The sequence below is a fragment of the Magallana gigas genome, chromosome 3, assembly GCF_963853765.1.
Source record: "Magallana gigas chromosome 3, xbMagGiga1.1, whole genome shotgun sequence".
NCBI lineage: Eukaryota > Metazoa > Mollusca > Bivalvia > Ostreida > Ostreidae > Magallana > Magallana gigas.
Genome location: NC_088855.1, coordinates 16296268 through 16318749, shown reverse-complemented (window position 1 = coordinate 16318749; position 22482 = coordinate 16296268). Strand labels below are relative to the sequence as shown.

The window sequence follows — 22482 nt, the reverse complement described above, 5'->3', positions numbered from 1 at the left end:
GAAATACATGTAATTAATAAAACTTCTAAATGTGTGTAAACAATGATATTAATACTTTAGTCACTTCTACCGGCCGCCTACGTTTTGGGTAAATTGTCCTAGCAACAGTAAACACTCTTCTAGTTACGGACTTAAGTCTCAGAGTGTACCTAGGTCCTACTTCAGCACTGGTATTTTTTTCTTTTTTTATAATTATATATTTAATTTTTCTGTTTGATAGTCAATATTTTGAATAAGTTTGCCCCCGCTCCTCAGTTTCCAAAATGATGCTACGTTTCTTAAAATAATAATAGAAATCAATCATTGAAACAATCAACAGTACATTTGAGGCAGCCTGTCACAGGTTTTGGATACACGACCATGATTTTCATTTTTATCCTTGGTGTTACCCTTCCATCTAACCGTCTCAATCAACAAAGCTTGATACAGCGTCCATTTTGTTCTATTTCATCGCGACAAAAAGAATTGAACTGTAGAATAGGAAAAATGTAAACTGACACTGAAAATACCTGTTAGATAGATGACTGTTTAATTTTAAATTTTAGACACTTCCTGACGGATGAGATTTAGATGGAGTCCATGTACATTTGGTACTTCCGGTCCGCCGCAATTCGTATGTTTGTTATCTTGCAGTGTACGCTAGTTTTCTTTTTATACCGCACCGAATTTAAGTAATCTTCAAAGTGGCTTGCCATTTCACTGTTCTGGCATTTAGTATTGACCCCATAAGTTATTATTAACATTCTGGAAATATTTCTCATTGTTTAGAACGCACTTTAAGGTTCAAAACATATATCATTTCGATCAGTTTAGAAAACAATGAAAATAAAAAATATTATCAAAGAGGTTATACAACCATCACTTTGAAATTTGTTTTTCTGTGATTATTAACATGCAAATGCGCTAGCTTCCTTGTCTTTTTTAACACAAAAAAACATATTGAACAAACTAATTGTTTAGTTGAATCCGATTTGCTGCCATTTGAATATTGCGTCATAACATTGTTCAAGGAAATTAAAGCAAATATAAGTTTTTGATCAAATTAATAATGAGAGTGGTAAACATTTACGCAAAATTATTTATTTATTAACATATTATAACACAAGAATAAGACTTTAGTACACCCGATAGGTAATGAAAAGAATTTTGATTTTTTTAAAACATCAAACCAATAAATTTTACGGCAGTTACAAAAAGTTTAGATTAAGATCTGCACAAAGCAAATGCGGACTGCTTGCATGGCGTCAATAACATTAAACGTCCAAGAATAATTCAGGGTGACTATTCTCACAATTACTATAAGTCAAGATTGAAAAGGGTTCTATTTCGAACTTATGAAATAAGATAATCTCTGTCAACTCTTTTTTAGGTTTCAATATATTATTGGATCTTAGATAATAGCGGGTGGGGGAATTTTAAAGTTTTATCTTTATCATTGCTGCAAGTATATTTTCTGTATTTAATCAATAAAACAATGCTTAATAAATAAACCAAATCTGCCTAATGTCCCTTTGATAGTCAGGAAAACGAATTTCTTAAAAAAGAAAATAGTTTGGGGGTAATGTATTTAAACATCATAGGGTTGAATACTATACGTCTCTTTATAGAAATAATGAGTTTAATGTGTGACAGCGATGATAGTTTAAGTACACACAATTACGCATCAAAGGTATGAAGCAATCCATAACAACATGTCTGTTCTCAATAGGTCTGTGGATTAGCAAGTGTATAGTCGTGTTCACGTGATAGCTGGCACATCACACACTGGCTACAGCAGCAAACGCAACAACAATCATTCATAATGGACCCCTATAGAATGAAAAGATGAAAAACAACGTGGTATATCTCAGTTCATTTTATAAAAAAGCTCGATAGTTATAGCCATTTTAGACTTTATTGATCTCTTTTAGAAGAATAGCTCTATGTAAAAATGTAGGAAAGTACCCAAATTTAAAGGTAAAATATATGGATTTTTACTTCATTAATTTGGTTGATTAATATCTACCCACCTGAATATTATTTTCGGCCCTCATTTTGACACGGAGGGCTATCAGCCATGGATAACAAGGCAGGCAGAATGGTAGGCAGCAGCTTTCGTTGAGTTTGGACGACAAGTAACATGGGTAGCAGCCATTTCCACACCAGTAAACGGCACAGCCTGTAAAATTTCGAGTAGATATACTGTAAACCACCTTTAATTCGCTGATGAGAAAATTTCGCAATGTTAGCGAAAGCCACAGCGTCGCGATTAATTCTCGCCGCGAAAACATCCTTGGCGCATGGTTGTGTAAACAACATAAGTCTCGATAAGGCTTGGTCGCAAACATAAGTCGTCGCGAACCAGTATAGATCCAAAGTCAGTCGCGCAATAAAGTCAACGTATGACCAATAAAAGCTGGTTTACAGTACCTTCAGAAGCATGAATAAAATTAGAAACCTGAATTGATATCGAACTCATAACATGTAACCTAAACTGTCTTTTAAAAAAATAAATAAATTAGAAATTGGTGATTGAATTGCAATATATCTTTTTTAACTAGTCGAAAGTCAATTGTCAAACTGTCAAACCTAATCCGAATATCGAGTTCCTTACAATTGTCAAAAATTAAGAGTATAATAACGGATTATAGGTTTTGATAAAAAGAGGACAAATACATCGAAGCCTATCAGCATTATCTTGATCGGAGGCAAGGACATCTTGCAATTTTGGCACCAAACAAAAAAGTAATATAATATTTAAATCATTTAAAAATATATATATATATATATATATATAGAGAGAGAGAGAGAGAGAGAGAGAGAGAGAGAGAGAGAGAGAGAGAGAGAGAGAGAGAGAGTGTGTGTGTGTGCGTGCGTGCGTGCGTGCTACGTAGCATAATTTTGTAAATAAATTACGTACAAGACGACATGTCCTCAAAGCACCCACAGATTCCGGAGCTCCAGTCCCGGGGAGGGGGTCGGCCAACCCGCCCCTGGTTGATAACAACGGTCGTGTTTGTTTGCTGTTGATGCTGTAACGCAAAAATCATTTGCGTGCATGAATCTGTTTTATTCAAAACGTAAGAAAGTATACACACACCAGTATGTTGCATTACGTAATTTTCTGGTGGAAGAACTGAGATACAAGTTTGTTATTGTTTTTAGTTCAGTTCTTCAGTTAATCTTGACTCTAGATTCGTCGCGTGGTGTTTTTTTTATCAACTTTGTTTTATTTGTTTTTTGGTTTGTTTTTTTTTTGGGGGGGGGGGTTTCTTGGGGGAGGAATACTTGCGCACTTACGTGTACTGGTTGTGGATATCCTGGGGGTTGGTAGTGATATGCCCCGGGAGGTGGCTGCTGTGGCTGTTGAATAACAGGTTGGGGACCAGTTTCTGGTGCCTGACCAACATTCCAATAACCGAATCCTGCGTGAAAAAAATTCTGCTAACTGAATCCCCAATGAATTAAGTCGATGATTCCTGCAAACTTGCAATCTTGCGCATTCTTTCCCGAAACTTTTGACAATAAGATTGAAACTAGCTATTTGTTTTAATTTTACATTTTTATAACGTTGAAACTTATGCAATGTAATGGTAATTTATCACGTTTTACATGAGAAATTTTGAATTTACTGCCACTCAGTAAATTCAAAAAAAACAAAAAAACAAAAAAAAAACAAAAACTTATTGAACTATTTTGGTTTTTCTTAACAGTGTGTTGAACATTAAGATCAAAACATTTGTCCATAGTCCGATTTAATACTTAAAACTTGACCATACATTCAAATAAATTTATATTAGTTTTGGTTAACAGTTTGTCAAATGTGTCGAAAGAAATATTAGTGTTTTTGATATTTTCAGAAAACAAATGGTCAAGTTATAAATGACGGTTATTATTTTTGAAAAAGACAAATATATAACATGAAAACAACAAATTATCCTTAGCAGATTTTTAAAAGTACATGTATGTATAGAGATGATAACGTATTCAAAACCTATAAAGTACAGTTTAAAAATGCAATAAACGTTGAAAACTTGTGTTTTGATTGATGAATTCATAAAAAAATTGATAACGAAATGAAAATGAATTATTAAAAGATCAAATCAGTATTTTAAAACAAATAATTTTGTTTTACCCTGTCCTCCTTCCATGTCGAAAGTTGGAAAGACTTGAGCAGATCAGACAGTGTCTGGTTTGTTATCTTGCATTGGACGCTAGTATTCTTTTTATCCTGCTATCTTTAAAGTGGCTTATCATTGCACAGTTCTGGTATTTTGCATTGGCAAACAAAAGTCGTTATCTCTGAGATTGCAAGAAAAAAAAAGGTTTGTAAACTATTTATTGGCGATCATGGGCACGGCTGATATATACATATATGTATATTTTTCAATTTAGAATTCAAATACAATGTTTGTTCAAACTTTAAATCAATCTACAATGTGAACAAATGTGACCTTGACCCTGGGAGGTGCAGCAGTCAAGGCCAAAGTTTCAAACAACAACAACTGTAAGTTAAACAAATGACAGCAATGTGACCTTGTTCCTGTGAGGTGCAAGACTCAAGGTCAAAGTTCAACTCATACAATTTCAGCATATATGACCTTGACCCAGGGAGGTGCAGCGGTCAAGGCCAAAGTTTTCAACAAGAACAACTGGGCATTTAACATGTTTAAGAGAAGAGCCGCTCGATATGCTTCAGGTTTTCAGCCGTGCCAGGTGATATGATTAATGGTGGATAGTCTGCAATAAAGAATTAGAACCAGCAGTATCGTGTTTTAATGAATAATCACAGTCATAAGTAAAAAACAGTAAAAGGGAGGGTGGGTTTGGGATTTGAAAAACTAATGTTTTGCATAAAAATTTCTGAACACATGATGCACAAACCTACTTCTTGCAGTGGATTTATGGAAAAGGGGCGATTGGAATGCGTGCGCATAATTTATAATCACGAAAGGGAAGTGATTAGTTACTGAAGGGGCGCTGATCAATTTGTTAAAAAGGAAAAGGAAAATCTAAATTTACATTCCTTCTATAACAGCATCGTATTACTATATACATACGGCATAGATGCATAATTATCTCAGAGATTGCAAGAAAAACAAAAAGGTTTTGTAAACTATTTATTGGCGATCATGGGCACGGCTGATATATACATATATGTATATTTTTCAATTTAGAATTCAAATACAATGTTTGTTCAAACTTTAAATCAATCTACAATGTGAACAAATGTGACCTTGACCCTGGAAGGTGCAGCAGTCAAGGCCAAAGTTTCAAACAACAACAACTGTTAGTTAAACAAATGACAGCAATGTGACCTTGTTCCTGTGAGGTGCAAGACTCAAGGTCAAAGTTCAATTCATATACAATTTCAGCATATATGACCTTGACCCAGGGAGGTGTAGCGGTCAAGGCCAAAGTTTTCAACAAGAACAACTGGGCATTTAACAGTTTAAGAGAAGAGCCGCTCGATATGCTTCAGGTTTTCAGCCGTGCCAGGTGATATGATTAATGGTGGATAGTCTGCAATAAAGAATTAGAACCAGCAGTATCGTGTTTTAATGAATAATCACAGTCATAAGTAAAAAACAGTAAAAGGGAGGGTGGGTTTGGGATTTGAAAAACTAATGTTTTGCATAAAAATTTCTGAACACATGATGCACAAACCTACTTCTTGCAGTGGATTTATGGAAAAGGGGCGATTGGAATGTGTGCGCATAATTTATAATCACGAAAGGGAAGTGATTAGTTACTGAAGGGGCGCTGATCAATTTGTTAAAAAGGAAAAGGAAAATCTAAATTTACATTCCTTCTATAACAGCATCGTATTACTATATACATACGGCATAGATGCATAATTATCTCAGAGATTGCAAGAAAAACAAAAAGGTTTTGTAAACTATTTATTGGCGATCATGGGCACGGCTGATATATACATATATGTATATTTTTCAATTTAGAATTCAAATACAATGTTTGTTCAAACTTTAAATCAATCTACAATGTGAACAAATGTGACCTTGACCCTGGAAGGTGCAGCAGTCAAGGCCAAAGTTTCAAACAACAACAACTGTTAGTTAAACAAATGACAGCAATGTGACCTTGTTCCTGTGAGGTGCAAGACTCAAGGTCAAAGTTCAATTCATATACAATTTCAGCATATATGACCTTGACCCAGGGAGGTGTAGCGGTCAAGGCCAAAGTTTTCAACAAGAACAACTGGGCATTTAACAGTTTAAGAGAAGAGCCGCTCGATATGCCATAAGACCCAAATCGTAAGTGTTTTGCACATAGCACTTGCGCTTGGGGTCTCCGCCACCATGAGGACATTGGGTGGGAGCTTAGAGCGGCATCCCTTTAGCCTGCCCTGCCAAATGAGAATTAGAGATAATGTGGCTGCAGGTAGGCTGATACACCGTGACAAAGAATTTCTTCAAGCCCCGTGTACCCCATCTCTTTGACAAAAAATGTTGGTGGTCAGATATATCTGGGCATTGCACTACTGAACCCCTTACCTCACAAACCTTATTCGAAATGAAAGAATTAATACGCTTTCTTGCCTCTTCCATAGCCCTTGTATTTTCAGAGTAACGCCATTTAAGTCTTGGCAAAATGAGGGACCATATAATGTGTACATTTGGGAACTCCCAACCTAGGTATTGAAGGATTGTTATGATTGCTAACCTTATTTCCGAACAGATGTTTTGCCTATGTCATTCCCACCACAATGAATAAAAATAGCACTTGGGAGAGGACCTACTTGCTTTAAGACTTGCAATTTCTGAATCGCATTGACTACTAGTATCTCCAATCCACCATAACCTTGCCACCACAATGTGATGTTCAATCTATCTAGATTAAGATCTGACCCGCCCGGGCGAAGGAATGAAGCTACAAATGCCCTCTTAATAATTGACGAGCCAAACACCCAAATAACCTGCTGATCTGAAAGTACAGTAAAATTTAGGCATACGAATGTATGATTTGTAACATTTTGATCTCCATCTTCCCGACATCTGAATATTGTCTGATGGGTAACCTTTAAACCTTGAAGCCAATTCAGTGCTCCAATTCTAAACGAGTGTGACTTGTAGGCAGTTAAGTCATTATTAAGAGCAGATATGGCCTTTGTTAAGACTGCTGTAAATTGGTATCTAATGACTGATGCACCCCCAAGAAGACAAAATAGCGGACCCTTAATGTTTGATTGAAATGATAAATATTTTGTAACAAGTGCATAAGGGCAAGTAAGGTCACCAGTGCTTTGTATATGCAATCCTTTCCCGGTTTAGTCCGTTTTGGAAAGTTTTACCAGCAGATGCAAATGTTTATTGACATGATCAACCTGAAGATGTTCTAGTAATAAGACCCTGTGGTTTTGTTTGGGAGTAACTGTAAATTCACTTACTCTCAGTTAGCCATAGAAAGCAATAGAAAAGGCTGATGAGAACAATGCAGACTCATATATGCCCTTGCATACACTCGGAATTATTCTTATTATCCTCTGTAAGAGGTGCTGTGTGATTGGTAATCGACTATCTTGAGTGTGTTTTCTACGTTTTAGGCCCTGCAATAACTTTGATACCAGAAACTAGTCTGTTGGGGCTTGGAAACCCTGTAGATTTGTAAAGTAAGATAAACCTGCTAAGTAAGAGCGTACTGATGCATAAGAAAGACCCTTTGCAGATAGGTAGGCTACAAACTGAACGACATACTCTAGAGATGGTGGCCAAATACAATATTGCCAATATTGTGTACAAAAATAATGGTACGAATTAAAACCAGCCTGGTATGCTCTATGTGTATTTTGAGAGAGTGCAGCTTGAAGAAGTATGTCTATCTCATATTGGAAATGAGGTGTTGAAAGGAGCTGGGGACTGGGACTGGTTTGATCTGTGCCTGAGGTGCAGCCTGCCTGAAACGCTGCCACTGTTGACGAGAGATAGAATCAGCAATTATATTATTTTTGTAGGTATATGTACTGCCGGGAAACAAATATTATGCAACATGCAATTGATGATAAAAGGACGAAGCAAAAACTTAACTCTTTGTGATTTGGAGGTTTGTTAAGGATAGTGATTAGTGCCTGGTTGTCAATATGAAACAAAACCTTTTTTTTTTGTCAATCTAACACCCTACAGGCATAAAGTGGGTTGATTATGCAAATGGTGGCATTATGCATTCTCCTAACAAATGCCCGGCCTGGTGTAATAGCCTTGGTTACAAAATTTAACTTGCCCAACATTGACTGTAGTTGTTTGAGTGTAATTGACTTTCTGTCTATAAATTTCTGAAGCAATGAAACTAGCTCAACACGCTTATACACTGGCACTCTAACCATCATAGCAACAGTATCAATTTCTAAGCCTACGAATACCAAATTATTTGTTGGACCAACAGATTTATCTTCTGCCAGTGGAACCCCCAACTCCTGAGCTACCTGTTTGAACATTTCCATCAGCTTTGAGCATGTGTCAAAGTCATTACCTGCAAAGATAAAGTCATCTTAATAATGGTCAATAGTGGAAAGACCTGTCTTCTGTTCTACAACCCATTGCAAAAATGTGGCAAACTCTTCAAAAACCTTGCATGATATAGAACAACCCATGAGGAGACACTTGTCTATGTAATACTTTCCCTCAATTTTAAACCCCAGTAAGTCAAAATCTCCTGGATTAATAGGTAACAGTCTAAAAGCTGATTTAATATCCATCTTGCCAATGCAAGCCCCTTTCCCTACTTTTGCTACCATTTGGACCACTGAATCAAAAGATGAGTAATGAACTGTAGACTCTGCTGGATTAATAAACTCATTGATGCTATTGCCAGTTGGAAATAATAGATGTGTAATGAGACGCCAACCTGCATTGTCTCCTTTCGGAACGACCCCTATTGGTGATACCCTTAGATTAGAGATTGGCAGTTTTTCATAAGGCCCCAAAATCCTACCCAATTTGATTTCGTTGGCAATTTTTTCCATTGTCTCCCTAGGATGCTGATGTGCAGAAATTAAATTAGAACTTTCTATATGAAGTCTTGGGCCAGAGTAATGCAACCGAAATCCTATTGAAAACCCAGATAGTAGTTTGTTTGCTATAGTTTTGTTTGGATAGCTTACCAAATAATTTTAACACCAATTTATTGATTGGGGTTTTTCCTAGGTCCCAAATGTTTTGTGTAGCCCTGTAGGTAAATCTTAAGGGCTGGTAGTGCTGTGGTCTCCATTGCTGTTGCTGGAATTGCAACCCAAAACTGTGGTTAGCTGTCGTGAAGGACATGCTTGAGCTGATGGGATTGGTACGAAAGGAAGATTGAGATGTCCTTTGCCCATTATGTGTGTATGGCTGTGGTCTGGTTTGATTGAAGCTAATGACGGGGTGCATGCCTGCGCAACGAATGCAAGAGTGTGAGTATTGGCAATTACTCTTTAAACAATTGCCCTTGTAATTGTAATCAAAACACTTGTGCCCAGATTCTGACGATTGTGTGCTCTGATGGTGGTTAACTAGCTTGGAAGACATATATAGAAGTCACAGCTTTGCGTCAACCTCCCCCCATGAGCTGGTTGGGTTAAGAGCCTTGCGAAGTCTATACTGTGTATCATAATCGTACCAGCCTGTTGACCCCCTTGCTACTCCTAATCTAACTGTATGTATGTATTTTAACAGTTCAGCAGACTTGGACGGGTGTGCAGACAAATAAATAGAAGCGAAAATGTGCATAGCATCAGTCCATTTTTCAATGGAGTCAACTTTTTTGACATTTTCTTGTGACTAGGTGTAGCTCCCTGGCCCCCAGAGGGTGGTAGGAGTGTATGAAGTTCAATAAATCTACCTTGGATTATATTTTGCTTAAATGAATCACTCACATGCATGCCCAAGTTATGAACAGATTGTATAGGTACCATGCCATTACCTTCTCCAAACTGGTGAGCAGTTGGTTGTGGGGACTGCTGTGGAGGCTGTGCAGGTGACAGGTATGCTGGCATCTGATGAGCTGGTTGAGGAGCCAATGCTGGTAGATGTGTGGCTTGCATATTAAGAGCCATTTGAGGAGCCGAAGTTGTGTGCTGCCTGCCTTCCAGAAAGAGGGGGTTGGAGAGCTGGTGCTATTTGCTGTGTGGCTTTACTGACTTGCACATGAAGATCTGGTTGCGGTGCTTGTACATCGGTCTGGGGTGTCCTGCTGCTTCTCTTTACCCGTTTGGAGGATTGTCTTGATGATGAGGATGCAGCTGTGGCAGTGCGTCCTGTTGTCTGCCGCGTACGGGGCATGATTAACTAGAATTGTTTAGCGATGACAACCTACTTCTTGCAGTGGATTTATGGGAAAAGGGCGATTGGAATGCGTGCACATGATTTATATACACGAAAGGGAAGTAATTAGTTACTGAAGGGGAGGTAATCAATTTGTTAATAAGGAAAAGGAAAATCTAAATTTGCATTCCTTCGATAACAGCATCGTATTTCTATATACATACGGCATAGATGTATAGTTATTAACATTCTGCAAATCTTCCTCATTGTTCAGAACTCACTTATTGTTCAAACCATATATAGTATTGCAATCAGTTTTGAAAACAATGAAATTAAAGATAATCGATGACTCTTCAAAATGTTATAGAACCATCAATTTAAAAGAAACTTGTTTGGATTATTTACATCCAACTGTGCTGGCTGCTTTATCTCTCATTTTTTTTTACTAAAAAGACATTATTGAGCAAACTTATCACCTGGCTGGTTCCGATTAGCCGGCATTTGAATATGAATATTGCGTCAAAACAACACGGAAAAGCAAAAATAAGTCTCTGATCAAAGAAATGAAAAGTCTGGTTAACATTGACGTAAAATTCTTTATTTATTAACAAACTATAACACATGGAAAAAAGTTCAGTAAAGCAATAGAAAATGAAATGAACTTTGATATTTTTTCAACACCAGTATCATTTCAACATAACTACAAAAAGTAAAGATGAAGGTCTACACAAATCCTATCCAAACTGCTTGCATGGCGTCAATAACAGGAAACGTCCAAGAATGATTCAAGGTGATGGTGTTCACGTAAAAAAATCAAGTATAGAAAGTGTATTGTTTCAAAGTTGAAATCAGATAGCCTCTGCCAACTCTTTTCATGTTTCAAAACTACATGCATATTCATTGGATGCTAGATAATAGTGGGCCGGGGAATTTTAATTTTTAATCATTTTCGTTGCTGCTAGTATATTTTCATTATTTATACCAGTTAAAGGTTGCTTATTAAATAACTCAAAACGTTTAAATGGCCGGCCCTTTGATAATCAGGATAATGATTCTTTTTTTTTTAAAGAGAATTTTTTACGATTTATGTACATGTATTTAACCATCGTAAGTTTGAATAGCGTAATCTATGTCACTTTATAGGGATTGAGAGTTCAAGGTCACTGGTGTGGTTACAATGGTAGTTAATGCACACACAATTACGCATAAAGGGAATGAAGCAATCCATAACATGTCCGTTCTCAATAGGTCTGTGGGTTAGCAAGTGTGTAGTCGTGTTCACGTGACAGCTGGCACATGACACAGAGGGGACAGCAGCAAACGCAACAACAGTCGTCCATTATGGACCCCTATAGAAGAAAAAGATGGTAAAAAAACAACGTGGTATATCTCAGTTCCATTTTTTTTAAAGAGCTCGATAGTTATAGCCATTTAAGACTTTATTGATCTCTTTAGAAGAATAGCTCCATGTAAAAATGTAGGAAAGTATACCCAAAAATAAAAAAATTAAAAATATGGATTTTTACTTTCAAAAATATTTTAACGCTAATTAGATCAATCCGAAATTTTAGATATATCTGATGATTAATTTGTTTGATCATATAGTCCTTTAATCCAATAAAAGAAAAGAATGTATTGATATCCATGCTTGTCATTATGTGACTCCTATATGTTTCAGTTTAATAAAGAACACTGCAAATTCGAAAGTCCGCGTTTTTTTTTCTTTAAGAAGTGTGTTAATTTAAAAAAAAAAACAATTTATAATCAAATTCAATGAATTTTTTTACTACATAACAATACCAAATTTATTACAAGCATAGTTGTATGTCTGTAGCTCCCGGTCTGAAAAAATTGGGATTGACAACCTGGGAGCCACATTGAAAAAATTGTATACTAGTATTTATTGCACACAAAAACGTGCTCAAGTTTTGGACTGGTTAACCTCATTTATACTCAAATTCTGTAAAAACAATTAGTTTTTTTTATGCAATACAACTGAAATCGTCTCTTTATTTGCCTCCGACTTACTCCAGTCCGGAGCACACTACCGACTTCGGAAAATCATGCATGTTAAATCATTTTACTTGTAAACAAACAGCACCACTTCACTATACAGGCTGGTGATAGTGTTTAAAAAGACTATCAGAGACGATATCAGTAGTAAAATGTATGAAGAATTTATTGGTACTAATTATTTTCACAAAATATGCGTATAAATAACTAAGGTTAAACAATCCAAAACTAACGCACGTTTTTCTACGCAATAAATATGTCATGTTGTAAATTTTGAATTTACTGGGTGGGTGTAAATACAAAATTAGGTTGTCATGTTGTAACTTTTGTATCTACACCGACCCAGTAAATTCAAAATTTACAACATGACAAATATACCATTTTTTCAAAGAGTGGCACTGTAGTATCCAGGTCGTTCGTCCAATTTTTTTCAGACTTGGAGCTACAGACCTGCAGCTATATACAGCATGGCATCACCTTTAAAACAAGCAGTAATTATTTATCTAATATCTACTCACCTGAATGTTATTTTCGGCCCTCATTTTGACACGGAGGGCTATCAGCCATGAATTTGCTGGCAGGCAGCATGGTAGGCAACAGCTTTCGTTGAGTTTGGACGACAGGTAACATGGGTAGCAGCCATTTCCACACCAGTAAACACCACAGCCTGAAAAGTATCGAGAAGATATGGGTAAAATAAGATATCCGAATTGGTATCGAACTCATGACCTTTAACCAATCGCGCTATAAAAACTGTCATTTAGAAAAAAAACTTTAACTAATCGAGTGTCGATGGTCAAACCTAATCCTTCATATTTCACAAACATTCATGCAATTTAAGCTTTATCATACCGAATAAGATTATCTGATATATTTATACAAATTGCGTCGATTTCTCTAATTTCTAATAATTTTTCGACTATAATCAGATGATGCGTTATAAAGAACATTGGTTTTGAGGTAGAATAAACCGTCTTATGGCTACTCTCTTTTCAAGTTCCTTACGATCGTCAAAAATTCAAAGTGAATGCCGGATTATAGGTTTTGATAAAACAGTGGAAAAATAAATCGAAACCTATCAGCATTATCTTTATGGAAGTGCAAAACCAAGGATATCTTGCAATTTTGGTTCCAAACAAAGAAGTAATACATATCATTAGAGAGAGAGAGAGAGAGAGAGAGAGAGAGAGAGAGAGAGAGAGAGAGAGAGAGAGAGAGAGAGAGAGAGAGAGAGAGAGAGAGAGAGAGACAAAAAGAGAAAGACGATGGCAATTGGCTATATATGTAAATTACATACAAGACGACATGTCCTCAAAACATCCAAATATTCCAGAGCTCCAGTTCCGGGGAGGGGGTCGGCCAACCCGCCCCTGGTTGATAACAACAGTCGTGTGCGATTGCTGTTGCTGCAAGTACACGGTCATATAATGCCTATGTTATATGTTACAGAATTATACTAATTAAAGTACTGAGATACAATTTAATTTTTTTTTTTGTAATTTAAGTACTTCTGATATTTTGTCAGCATAGTTCGACTGTTACAATGGCTATTCTATTATTTGCGCTACACTAACAGAACATGCACTTTGGATTCATCTTGTGGTGATTTTTATCAACTTTGGTTTGGGTATTTTCTTGGGGGTACGGGTTAAACATGCACGCGCACTTACATGTACTGGTGGTGGATATCCTGGGGGTTGGTAGTGATGTGCCCCGGGGGGCGGCTGCTGTGGCTGTTGGGTAACTGGCTGGGGACCAGTTCCTGGTTCCTGGCCAACCTTTCCATGACCAAATCCTGCGTAAAAATATTAATATAAAAATCCCCATTGATTCGCGTCGATGATTCCTGCAAACTTGCAATCTTGCGCGCCCACTTCCTTTACTATTAAATCTAGCTTTTTTTAATGTCCACGCAGAATATGTATAAGCGAGGTTAAACCGGATGCAACGGAAAAACGCAAGCATATGGTAAACATATTGCAGTCCCTTTTTTTTTAAAATTCAATTTGTGGATATATTTTTACAACGTTTAAACTAATGCAATTTTCAAGTAAATCGTCTTTTACATGAGAAATTTTGAATTTACTGCCACTCAGTAATTCAAAATTGAATATATAACATATCAACCATATTGGTTATATCTAAACATTGAATTGAACATGGACTACTTTTATCCACATCCATCTTTTAAAAGGTCCATAAACCGATTAGATAAATTAATTCCTCATAAATTCAAAAATTTCTATAAACGATTTGTGAAACATTTGGTTAAATCTGTCGAAAGGAAAAGTGGCGTTTCTGTTGTTTTCAGAAAAAAATAGTCAAATCATATGAAAGCGGTTTTTTTTTCTTTTTTGGAAAAAGACAAATTTTGCAGATAAGTTCAACCAATCGTTCTCCGTAAATTTTAACAAGTATGACTGTATTAGAACGGTATAATATTTAAAACATATACGATAAAAAAGATAAACGTGTTCATATTGATTAATTATTATTTTTAAAAAGTTAATATATTAATTGAAAATTAGTTTTTAAAAAATTAATAATTTTTTTACCGTGTCCTCCGTCCATGTTGAAAGTTAGGAAGATTTAGTAGACCAGACAAGGTTGAACTAATTCCTCTGATATATCATAAGAATCACTCTAGCTCACACATCAATGCTCCCCCCGAATATACGGCCTACTTAAAGAGGGGCTCTTTTTTAAAATTTAAGAAGTGCCCTCGTTCGATTGATTTCTTTAAAATTTCCTAACAAAGAATTTTCGAAGTTCATCTATTACGCTTTAAAAGATTTGCACCAATAGCAATGCATAAAACATACATGTTATCTCATGTTTGTGCGAATGTTCAATATATATCTATATATGTGTCACACATGCCGTATACCTCTGTAAATTTCTTTCAATGTCATGGCAATACAGAAACATCACGTTAATACACTGCAAAAAACCTTTTCATTCCTATATACCGTAAGAGCATTTGTTGGGTTCTTATGTAGAAATTTATTGATAATATTTATGTGGTAAGAGTTTGACGTAGTAGTTTTTATTTAAAAACACTTAATTTTGAAATAAGTTTTTAAGACACCTTGATACCGTACTGTAAGCAAACTGATCAAGAACTTTTGCGTGCAAGTTTTATGGGATGTATAGCATCTCGTAATGTGCTATAAGGAGCAGTAAATAAATAAATCACTCCCTCTGCATATATACATACATGTACACACTTTATGGGTTTTTTAATATGCAAACGTCAGTGTGTGGATACTGTCATTATTTTGGTCGTCCAATGGCATAGAAATTCAAGACCCAATTAATTATATGAAGAACTTCGTCTATAAATTACAAAGTCTAAGATATAAATTTAAAGCTGTGCACGTGCGAAATTGTCCTAAAAAACTAAACTCCAGTACTAAATCGCTCATTCCAACTTAAAGTGTGATGAGTACGTGATAGTTGCACAAAAAGGACTGACCATGGCCATGACAAGAAGATGTTTTTTTTACTTGTTTGATTTTGGGTTTTTTTTTAATATATATATACATTCTAGTAATGAAAATGTTCCCCACTTGTTATCCTGTGAAAAGGGTAGTATGAAGAGGTCTTAAATAGACAGTACCCGATAACACGGATTTAACACACATGTACCAGCAAAAGCGATGGTGGGGGGGGGCTAGTCACCCACCCACCTCACAGTCATTCCAAACACATTTTTTTAAAATATCGATTTATTTCTTACATATATTCTCAAGAGAGAGATTCATAAGATACTTAATTTGATGCGAGGAAACTGCTTCTTACACCCCCATTCCTTCGAGCTCTCCCATTGCGGATACAATTTTTTAGGGGATTTTTTTATTGATGAAGTATTAGTGGCGGGGTTATTTTTTTGGCTTGTCAAAATGTTGGCGTTAATTTTCTAATCCCTCTTCCTCGCCTTACTTAAAAAAAAGAATGTGTTTCATCTTTGTCTGCTGTCCAGTTTATTTTACGTTTTATTTTTTCTCAAATAAAAAGAATCAAAGGTTGCCAAAACCAACAGATAAAAGATAGATACTGTTTATTGCTGCCAATATACAGTGTAAAATCTTGTTTGCGTCATTTTATGGTTTAATGCCATTCTTGTTTAAATAAACACCTCATTGTCGTTATCAGATGGCTCCTTTTTCTACAAAGAATGATATAATATGGGAGTCATGCGTCACCTTAAAAACAAGGATAAGATCTTGCAACGCTGGGTCTATCTTTATCGGAGTGCACTTGTCCTTTAATGAGGATGACTTAATCCACCATAACTAATGAATTGTACTTCCTCATTTTTTTTTGCAGTTAACCTTTAAATGACAGAGTTCTTTTGAGCTAAGTTCAGTATTGTTAATCTGATGAAGTTTCAACATTTCACCTTGTGATCATTCGTAAGCACCTTAACATGTTCGTGGAAATTGACCAAATCTATAATGTTCCGATCGGGCCACTTCGACTCTCGCCTTTAGGGTGAATATGCGAGAGTGTGAAGTTGCAAATTCGAAAGTGCGAAGGTGCAAAGGCCAAAGTGCAAAGGCCAAAGTGCGAAGACGCGACGGCGAAAGAGCAATATGTAAACAGATAGCCATGCTATGACCATGAATTGCTAGTATTACATAATGGTCACTATGATATTTATGTGTACCTAAATACTGCGCACTGAATGGTATTAATGATAATTAACAGAATGAACTCTGTGACTCTTGTAGCAATGCGTAGTATTCCTAAATGATGTTATGAAACCAGGTGCTTAATACGGGCATAATAATATCCAAATTGAGAGATTAACAACATGTGACATATTTGGCGATTCTGTGTCTGCAACGATAGCTCTAGTACTCTATATTGACTCATGTATTGTGTATTCTATATATTAACCTTTGTAACCTTTTATGCCATGTATGAATGAACGTATTATGAGTAAGTGATGCCTCTTACTAGGTGGTGGACTCCGAGAGCCAGGACTCGGAGACTCAAATCCTGCATCCAGACTCTTTGATTGGCAGTTTTGACGGTTTTGTTACTTTATTTAGAAATAAAATATTAATCTTAATTTTGAACACTAAATGTTCACTCATGATCGTCGTATATGGGCCGAACTAGTCAAAACTGTCCATCATATGTAAAATGTTATATATACCCATGTAAAATGATGTTGAACAGAAAAAAAGATAGATTCCGCTTATAGAGATTCAGAGACTCCTGATTTGGGCTGCTATTAGCTGCTGTAATTGTAACTATACGATCACGCTTAATAAAACCGCTTGAGAAAGAAATACTGGACTTGTCATCACTAAGTTTGAGCTGACCCTCAATTGGATCCGTAAGACGGAAGGCTTACAAATACTACTATCGCTCCTTCGCCTTTGCATCTTCACCCTTTTTATTGCATTCAGCAAGTCTCTGTCGATTGATACATGACATTTGATGCAGAAACCGCACTTGCCCAAGGTTTGTCGATTTATCTCAGATATTATTCGTACGCATGCGTTAGGCCATCGTGCTTTCTAAGAATGTTTATAAATATTTTACTGTGTAATATGACATATATGTTTACCAGTGATGGCTATGTCTAATCATTATATACTCCGCCATTATAATGTGTACAATTGCATTTCCAAACTATACTGTTATTTACCAGTTGTGTGTTTATTTCAAATCAATACCGTGGTCCGGACCCCCCCCCCCCACCTGGAAAATTCAATATTATCTATTCAACATAGTAAACGAGGAGGTGGGTCCGGACCCCATCCCTTTAGAAAATTTAAATTTCAAAATAAAATTACTAAAGGTATGCCTTGGACCCCCGGACCCGGCAAGTACAATTATCCTTCGGACCCCCTACCCCCTAAAAATTATGGATCCACGCAAATTCCAAAAAGTTCATCTTCTGCCTAAGATGTCATTTTATACAGCTATAATTATCTTTCAACTATAGAGAGCTTCACAAACATAAAAAGGCGAAGGCAAGAGACTTAGTGCGAAGGGAAGGGTGCGAAATTGCCAAGGCGAATGAACAATAGTAGTATCGCTCCTTCGCCTTCGCAACTTCGCACATTCGCCTTCGCAATTTCGCACATTCGCATACGCACTTTCGCCCTTTTGCCTTCGCACTTTCACCTTCGCAACATCGTACTCTCGCATCTTGGCCCTAAAGGCGAAAGTGCGATGGTCGAAGTGGCCCCATTGTCCCAGAACACCTTACAGCAGTATACAAGGTTAGCTTTCTAAAAAGCTATGGAAGTCAGCCAGCGGAATATCAATATTAGGATAAAAATGAATACACAACCTATTAGAATAGAAGATATAATGTTTCCAGAACAACCATAATATACAGAACTGGTGTAAATTTAGTTAATGCACCTGTATTTTCTAAGGCTGTATATATAAGAGACAAGCGTGTAGCGGAGTACATATTACAGTGTAGGGAGTATTACTGCACACCTACTTAATATATACTTAAATTTGTATAAACTTTGCACTAAAAGATTGCTCTCTGAATTTTATTGTCCCGTCGCAAACCACTGTTATCTCTTATCTTGCTATTAAAGAGTCAGAAAACTTGATAGATTTCTTTTAGGAAAAGATGATAACGGTAAGGATCGGGTGGGAAGATATACCGGTATATGCAGACTCGGGGCCACGACTGCGGATGATACCCATGGACAAGTCTTCCAATACGATGATGCCCAGTTTGACTTAAAAAAAAAACCTGACCTATTTTATAACTTATACGAATTTCTCTAACATGGACTGTCTATTTCCTTCCCAGAATTCCAATTTACGCAAGCGCAAATGGAGTTTCATCCTAACTTAATTAGTTGCTGACTAATGATATATTTTGTAAGCAGTATGATATCAAACTTTAATTTAGTAAATAGTACATAGTATGTGAAGTGATTGTTTTAAATCATAACACGAAATTTATACAAATGCGGAATATTCTGTTACATTTTCAGTCATATATATATCTGAAATATACAAGGGGTTTTAAAAAAGTTCTAGACTATCGTCATAAAACATATAGAATATGCGGTCGATTGCGATTTGTTTGTAAAGTTGAACATAAGTGGAACAATTCAATGCAATTCATTCGTGCAAAAGATTTATATACAATGAAGAAAAAATGTTTTTGTGCAAGATTGCACACTTTACAATGATAATTTTGTTTAAAATCTATGACCCGTGTGTGACTTTCTTTTTACCTAAATACCGGTATTTTGCTGCGTTTAAAATAATATTTGTTCTCCTTCTTCCTAAAAAGACTACAGCTGTAAGGTCATCTGATAATATTACTCGTTTGACTCGCAGTTCTAGGACCTTTAAACCCTACCCCCTCTCCAAGAAAAGCCACTGTCCCCGTTCTCATAATTCTGAAAATTGCTGTGCTATTTGATTCTACCTTTACCAACTGCTCAATCAATAAGAGCTCCGTTAAGGACATTTTAAAAACAAGTCCGAATTCTAGTTTATTTTGAAGAAAGAGCGCTTAACAAACCAGGAGGGACTGGGATGAAAGTAGGGGTACGTGTAAATTAAAAAAAATGGCTATTAACTCGCAGGTTAAGTAAACTGGCGAAGGTTTCCTTTTTTGTACATCTAGCTGTCAGTGAAATATCGATCAACAATGAGTTCTTGTATTGTTTTTAAAATAGTGTTTTTTAACGTTTATTTTGCGGAAAGTTTGAAAAACAGAATCTGACTTTTTTTTTTTTTTTTACACTTACCCATGTTTAAGCGAAAGCTATATAAATTAATTAGATCTTAAATCCTGGTGTTTAATACTTTATACATGTACATATTAATTTTGAAATGTGTAAATAGGTATTACTTTTGATTGCGCTAATATATAGCCCAGAGGATGGTTTATGTGTTTTCTCCGAATGTTTATTTTGTTTTAGTACTTATCATGTAAATTTTCTTTTGATGATTGAAGGCCACATAGCGGTAAATCTTAAATACATATAACCACACCATTTCCTTGTTGTGTTTTTAATGTATTTTATATTCTCTATTGTATTTTATATTATTTTGAAGTCTCATTAACGCACAAGTACCCATGCACAACATATCCTTTCTTTAACATAACAGATAAAAAGATTTGTACCCAGATCTAGTTTACATGGATTCCGAAATACATCCAAAAGCTGGTTCAGCTAGCATATAACGTCATAAGAAGCATTACTATAAACGCGAAAAGATGCCAGGAGAGGGCTAATAGAAGATTAAGCATTTAGGGCAAAACTTCTTAGGCGACCCCCCCCCCCCCCGATCCCTAGTCCAAAACTATTTTTGCCACTTAGAAAAAATACCTTAGTTACGACCAAGTTTGAAGTTATGTTACAAAATTTTTTTTTTGTATTTTAAAATCGAATCATTAGCGCGTGCAACATGCTTAACATGCTTCAACGGAACACAAAGCCTATATTTATACCCTATAGTTGAATAAATTATTGAATCCCCCCCCCCCCTCCCGTTATGTGATAAATCAATCTACCCTACTTTTTATTTCTCTGTATTTAAAGCAAATTGCGAAGATGAACAATAAATTGGATTGCAGATATCCCATTAATTGGATTTCAAAATACTCTTGTACCATGCATTTTTTGTGTACCTTTCAGTTGTAAGATAACGTGCAGGTCTGCAGCAGACGAGATTATAACTTGGTGACACATTCAGTCATTCAACCAACGAAAATGACTGTTAAAATCTCTAGCGTTGTAAAGCAACGTTTGTTTACCATGGTAACCTGTCGAGTTGCATAACCGGTCTTTTATGGGTTGATGCGACTTCATTACATAATATTCAAATATTTGTTGGTTCAGGTGTGTGGCCCAGCAGACACTTATTATTACATGTATATAAACGATTTGATGGAAGACGTTTTTCATAATCAATATATTTTTTTTTCAACAAGATTAGATGCAATCAATAAAATGCATGGCATTTTGTGCGGCAATTTCTGCTTGATATGCGCTATGTTTATTGCATAATGCTTTGCTGTCGAATAAAATTCCGTTTTCAATATAAATACCCGGTAAATTGCATGCTTATTTTTTGGATGTCGTCGGTCCAAGTATGTGCAAGCAAATTGAATACCGCGTGTTAGCGCGGTATGATAATTTGCGAAAAGGGTATCACTATTGTACGGATAACTTCAACAGTTTTCAATTTTTTTGGAGGTCAATTGCACATACATCAGAAATGTGCAAGTGGATTTGATTTTTTATGATTCATGCAATTACCAGCTGTCAATTGAACTCAGTCATTTTGGCAAAATATTGCATATAGGGTACCTCTAACTCCTCCTACAGTTTTCAAGATAAGATAATTTGGCTTTGAAGGTCAATTTGACATATATCAGTGCATATCATTTCGATTTTTATTTTTGCAAAAATTTTGCAAAGATATCACCTGTTTAACTTATTATTTTTTTTGTAAAATATTCCATATAGAGTACAACATTTCTCTGGATAGGTAGTGTTTAGCAATTTACAGGGTCGACAAATGGATTATGGATACTGTTTACGCGATAGAATACCTGCTTTGCAGTCACATTGACAGCTTTTTTTCTCTTGTTAGTTATATAAATTCATCATCAAAGTAATTTTTTGAGATACAGAGCCGCATTAAACATCTACAAGTGATTATTTTTTTTTTTGCATCATCAAGCACATGCGTTTATATAACATGATGCAACTATTATTATGATAAAATACTGTTCTTAATTTTGTTTCAAACTATTCTTTCCTCGAGAATCTTTGTTTTAACTATATTTTGACTTTCGATACATTGAAACATGCTTGTAAGGAAAATAAGAGGTCAATGATTTCAGAATGACAGTAAAATATGCTTGTAAGGAAAATAAGAGGTCAATGATTTCAGAATGACAGTAAAATATGCTTGTAAGGAAAATAAGAGGTCAATGATTTCAGAATGACAGTAAAATATGCTTGTAAGGAAAATAAGAGGTCAAGAATATCAGAATGACAGCGGTTTCAACATAGGAAGGATAAGAAAAAAATATTACATTAACTTTATTTATTATAACCGACATTTTCTTATGTCAGAATTCCTTAATAAATATGTAAATTTCATAAAGATGACGATATCAGCTAATTATACTTAATTACTACTTACCAACAGTTGGTGGGCCTGCAGAATTTTCCGCCATTCTATTAACTTTGAAAGGCCCCAAGACTCCTGTCTG

The 22482-nt window shown here is 35.8% G+C and overlaps 2 protein-coding genes across 3 annotated transcripts; both read right to left on the bottom strand.

The window, feature by feature from the left end:
* Nucleotides 1–1286: 1286 nt before the first annotated feature.
* Nucleotides 1287–4255, bottom strand: LOC105331993 (placenta-specific gene 8 protein). The gene is made up of 5 exons (XM_011434401.4): nt 4115–4255; nt 3280–3404; nt 2900–3011; nt 2010–2158; nt 1287–1809 (listed from the first exon to the last, which is right to left on the bottom strand). Exons 1-5 carry the CDS (start codon nt 4128–4130, stop codon nt 1702–1704), a joined length of 510 nt encoding a protein of 169 aa, XP_011432703.3. The 5' UTR covers nt 4131–4255; the 3' UTR covers nt 1287–1701.
* A 6556-nt stretch (nt 4256–10811) lies between these two features.
* On the bottom strand, nt 10812–22479 carry LOC105331940 (placenta-specific gene 8 protein). Of its 2 annotated transcripts, none has more exons than XM_011434335.4 (5): nt 22413–22479; nt 13919–14043; nt 13546–13654; nt 12767–12915; nt 10812–11584 (listed from the first exon to the last, which is right to left on the bottom strand). In XM_011434335.4, exons 1-5 carry the CDS (start codon nt 22444–22446, stop codon nt 11477–11479), a joined length of 525 nt encoding a protein of 174 aa, XP_011432637.3. In that variant the 5' UTR covers nt 22447–22479; the 3' UTR covers nt 10812–11476. The 2 variants fall into 2 exon arrangements, with proteins under 2 accessions (XP_011432637.3, XP_011432644.3); XM_011434342.4 differs by lacking the exon at nt 22413–22479 and adding an exon at nt 14804–15014.
* Nucleotides 22480–22482: the final 3 nt, after the last annotated feature.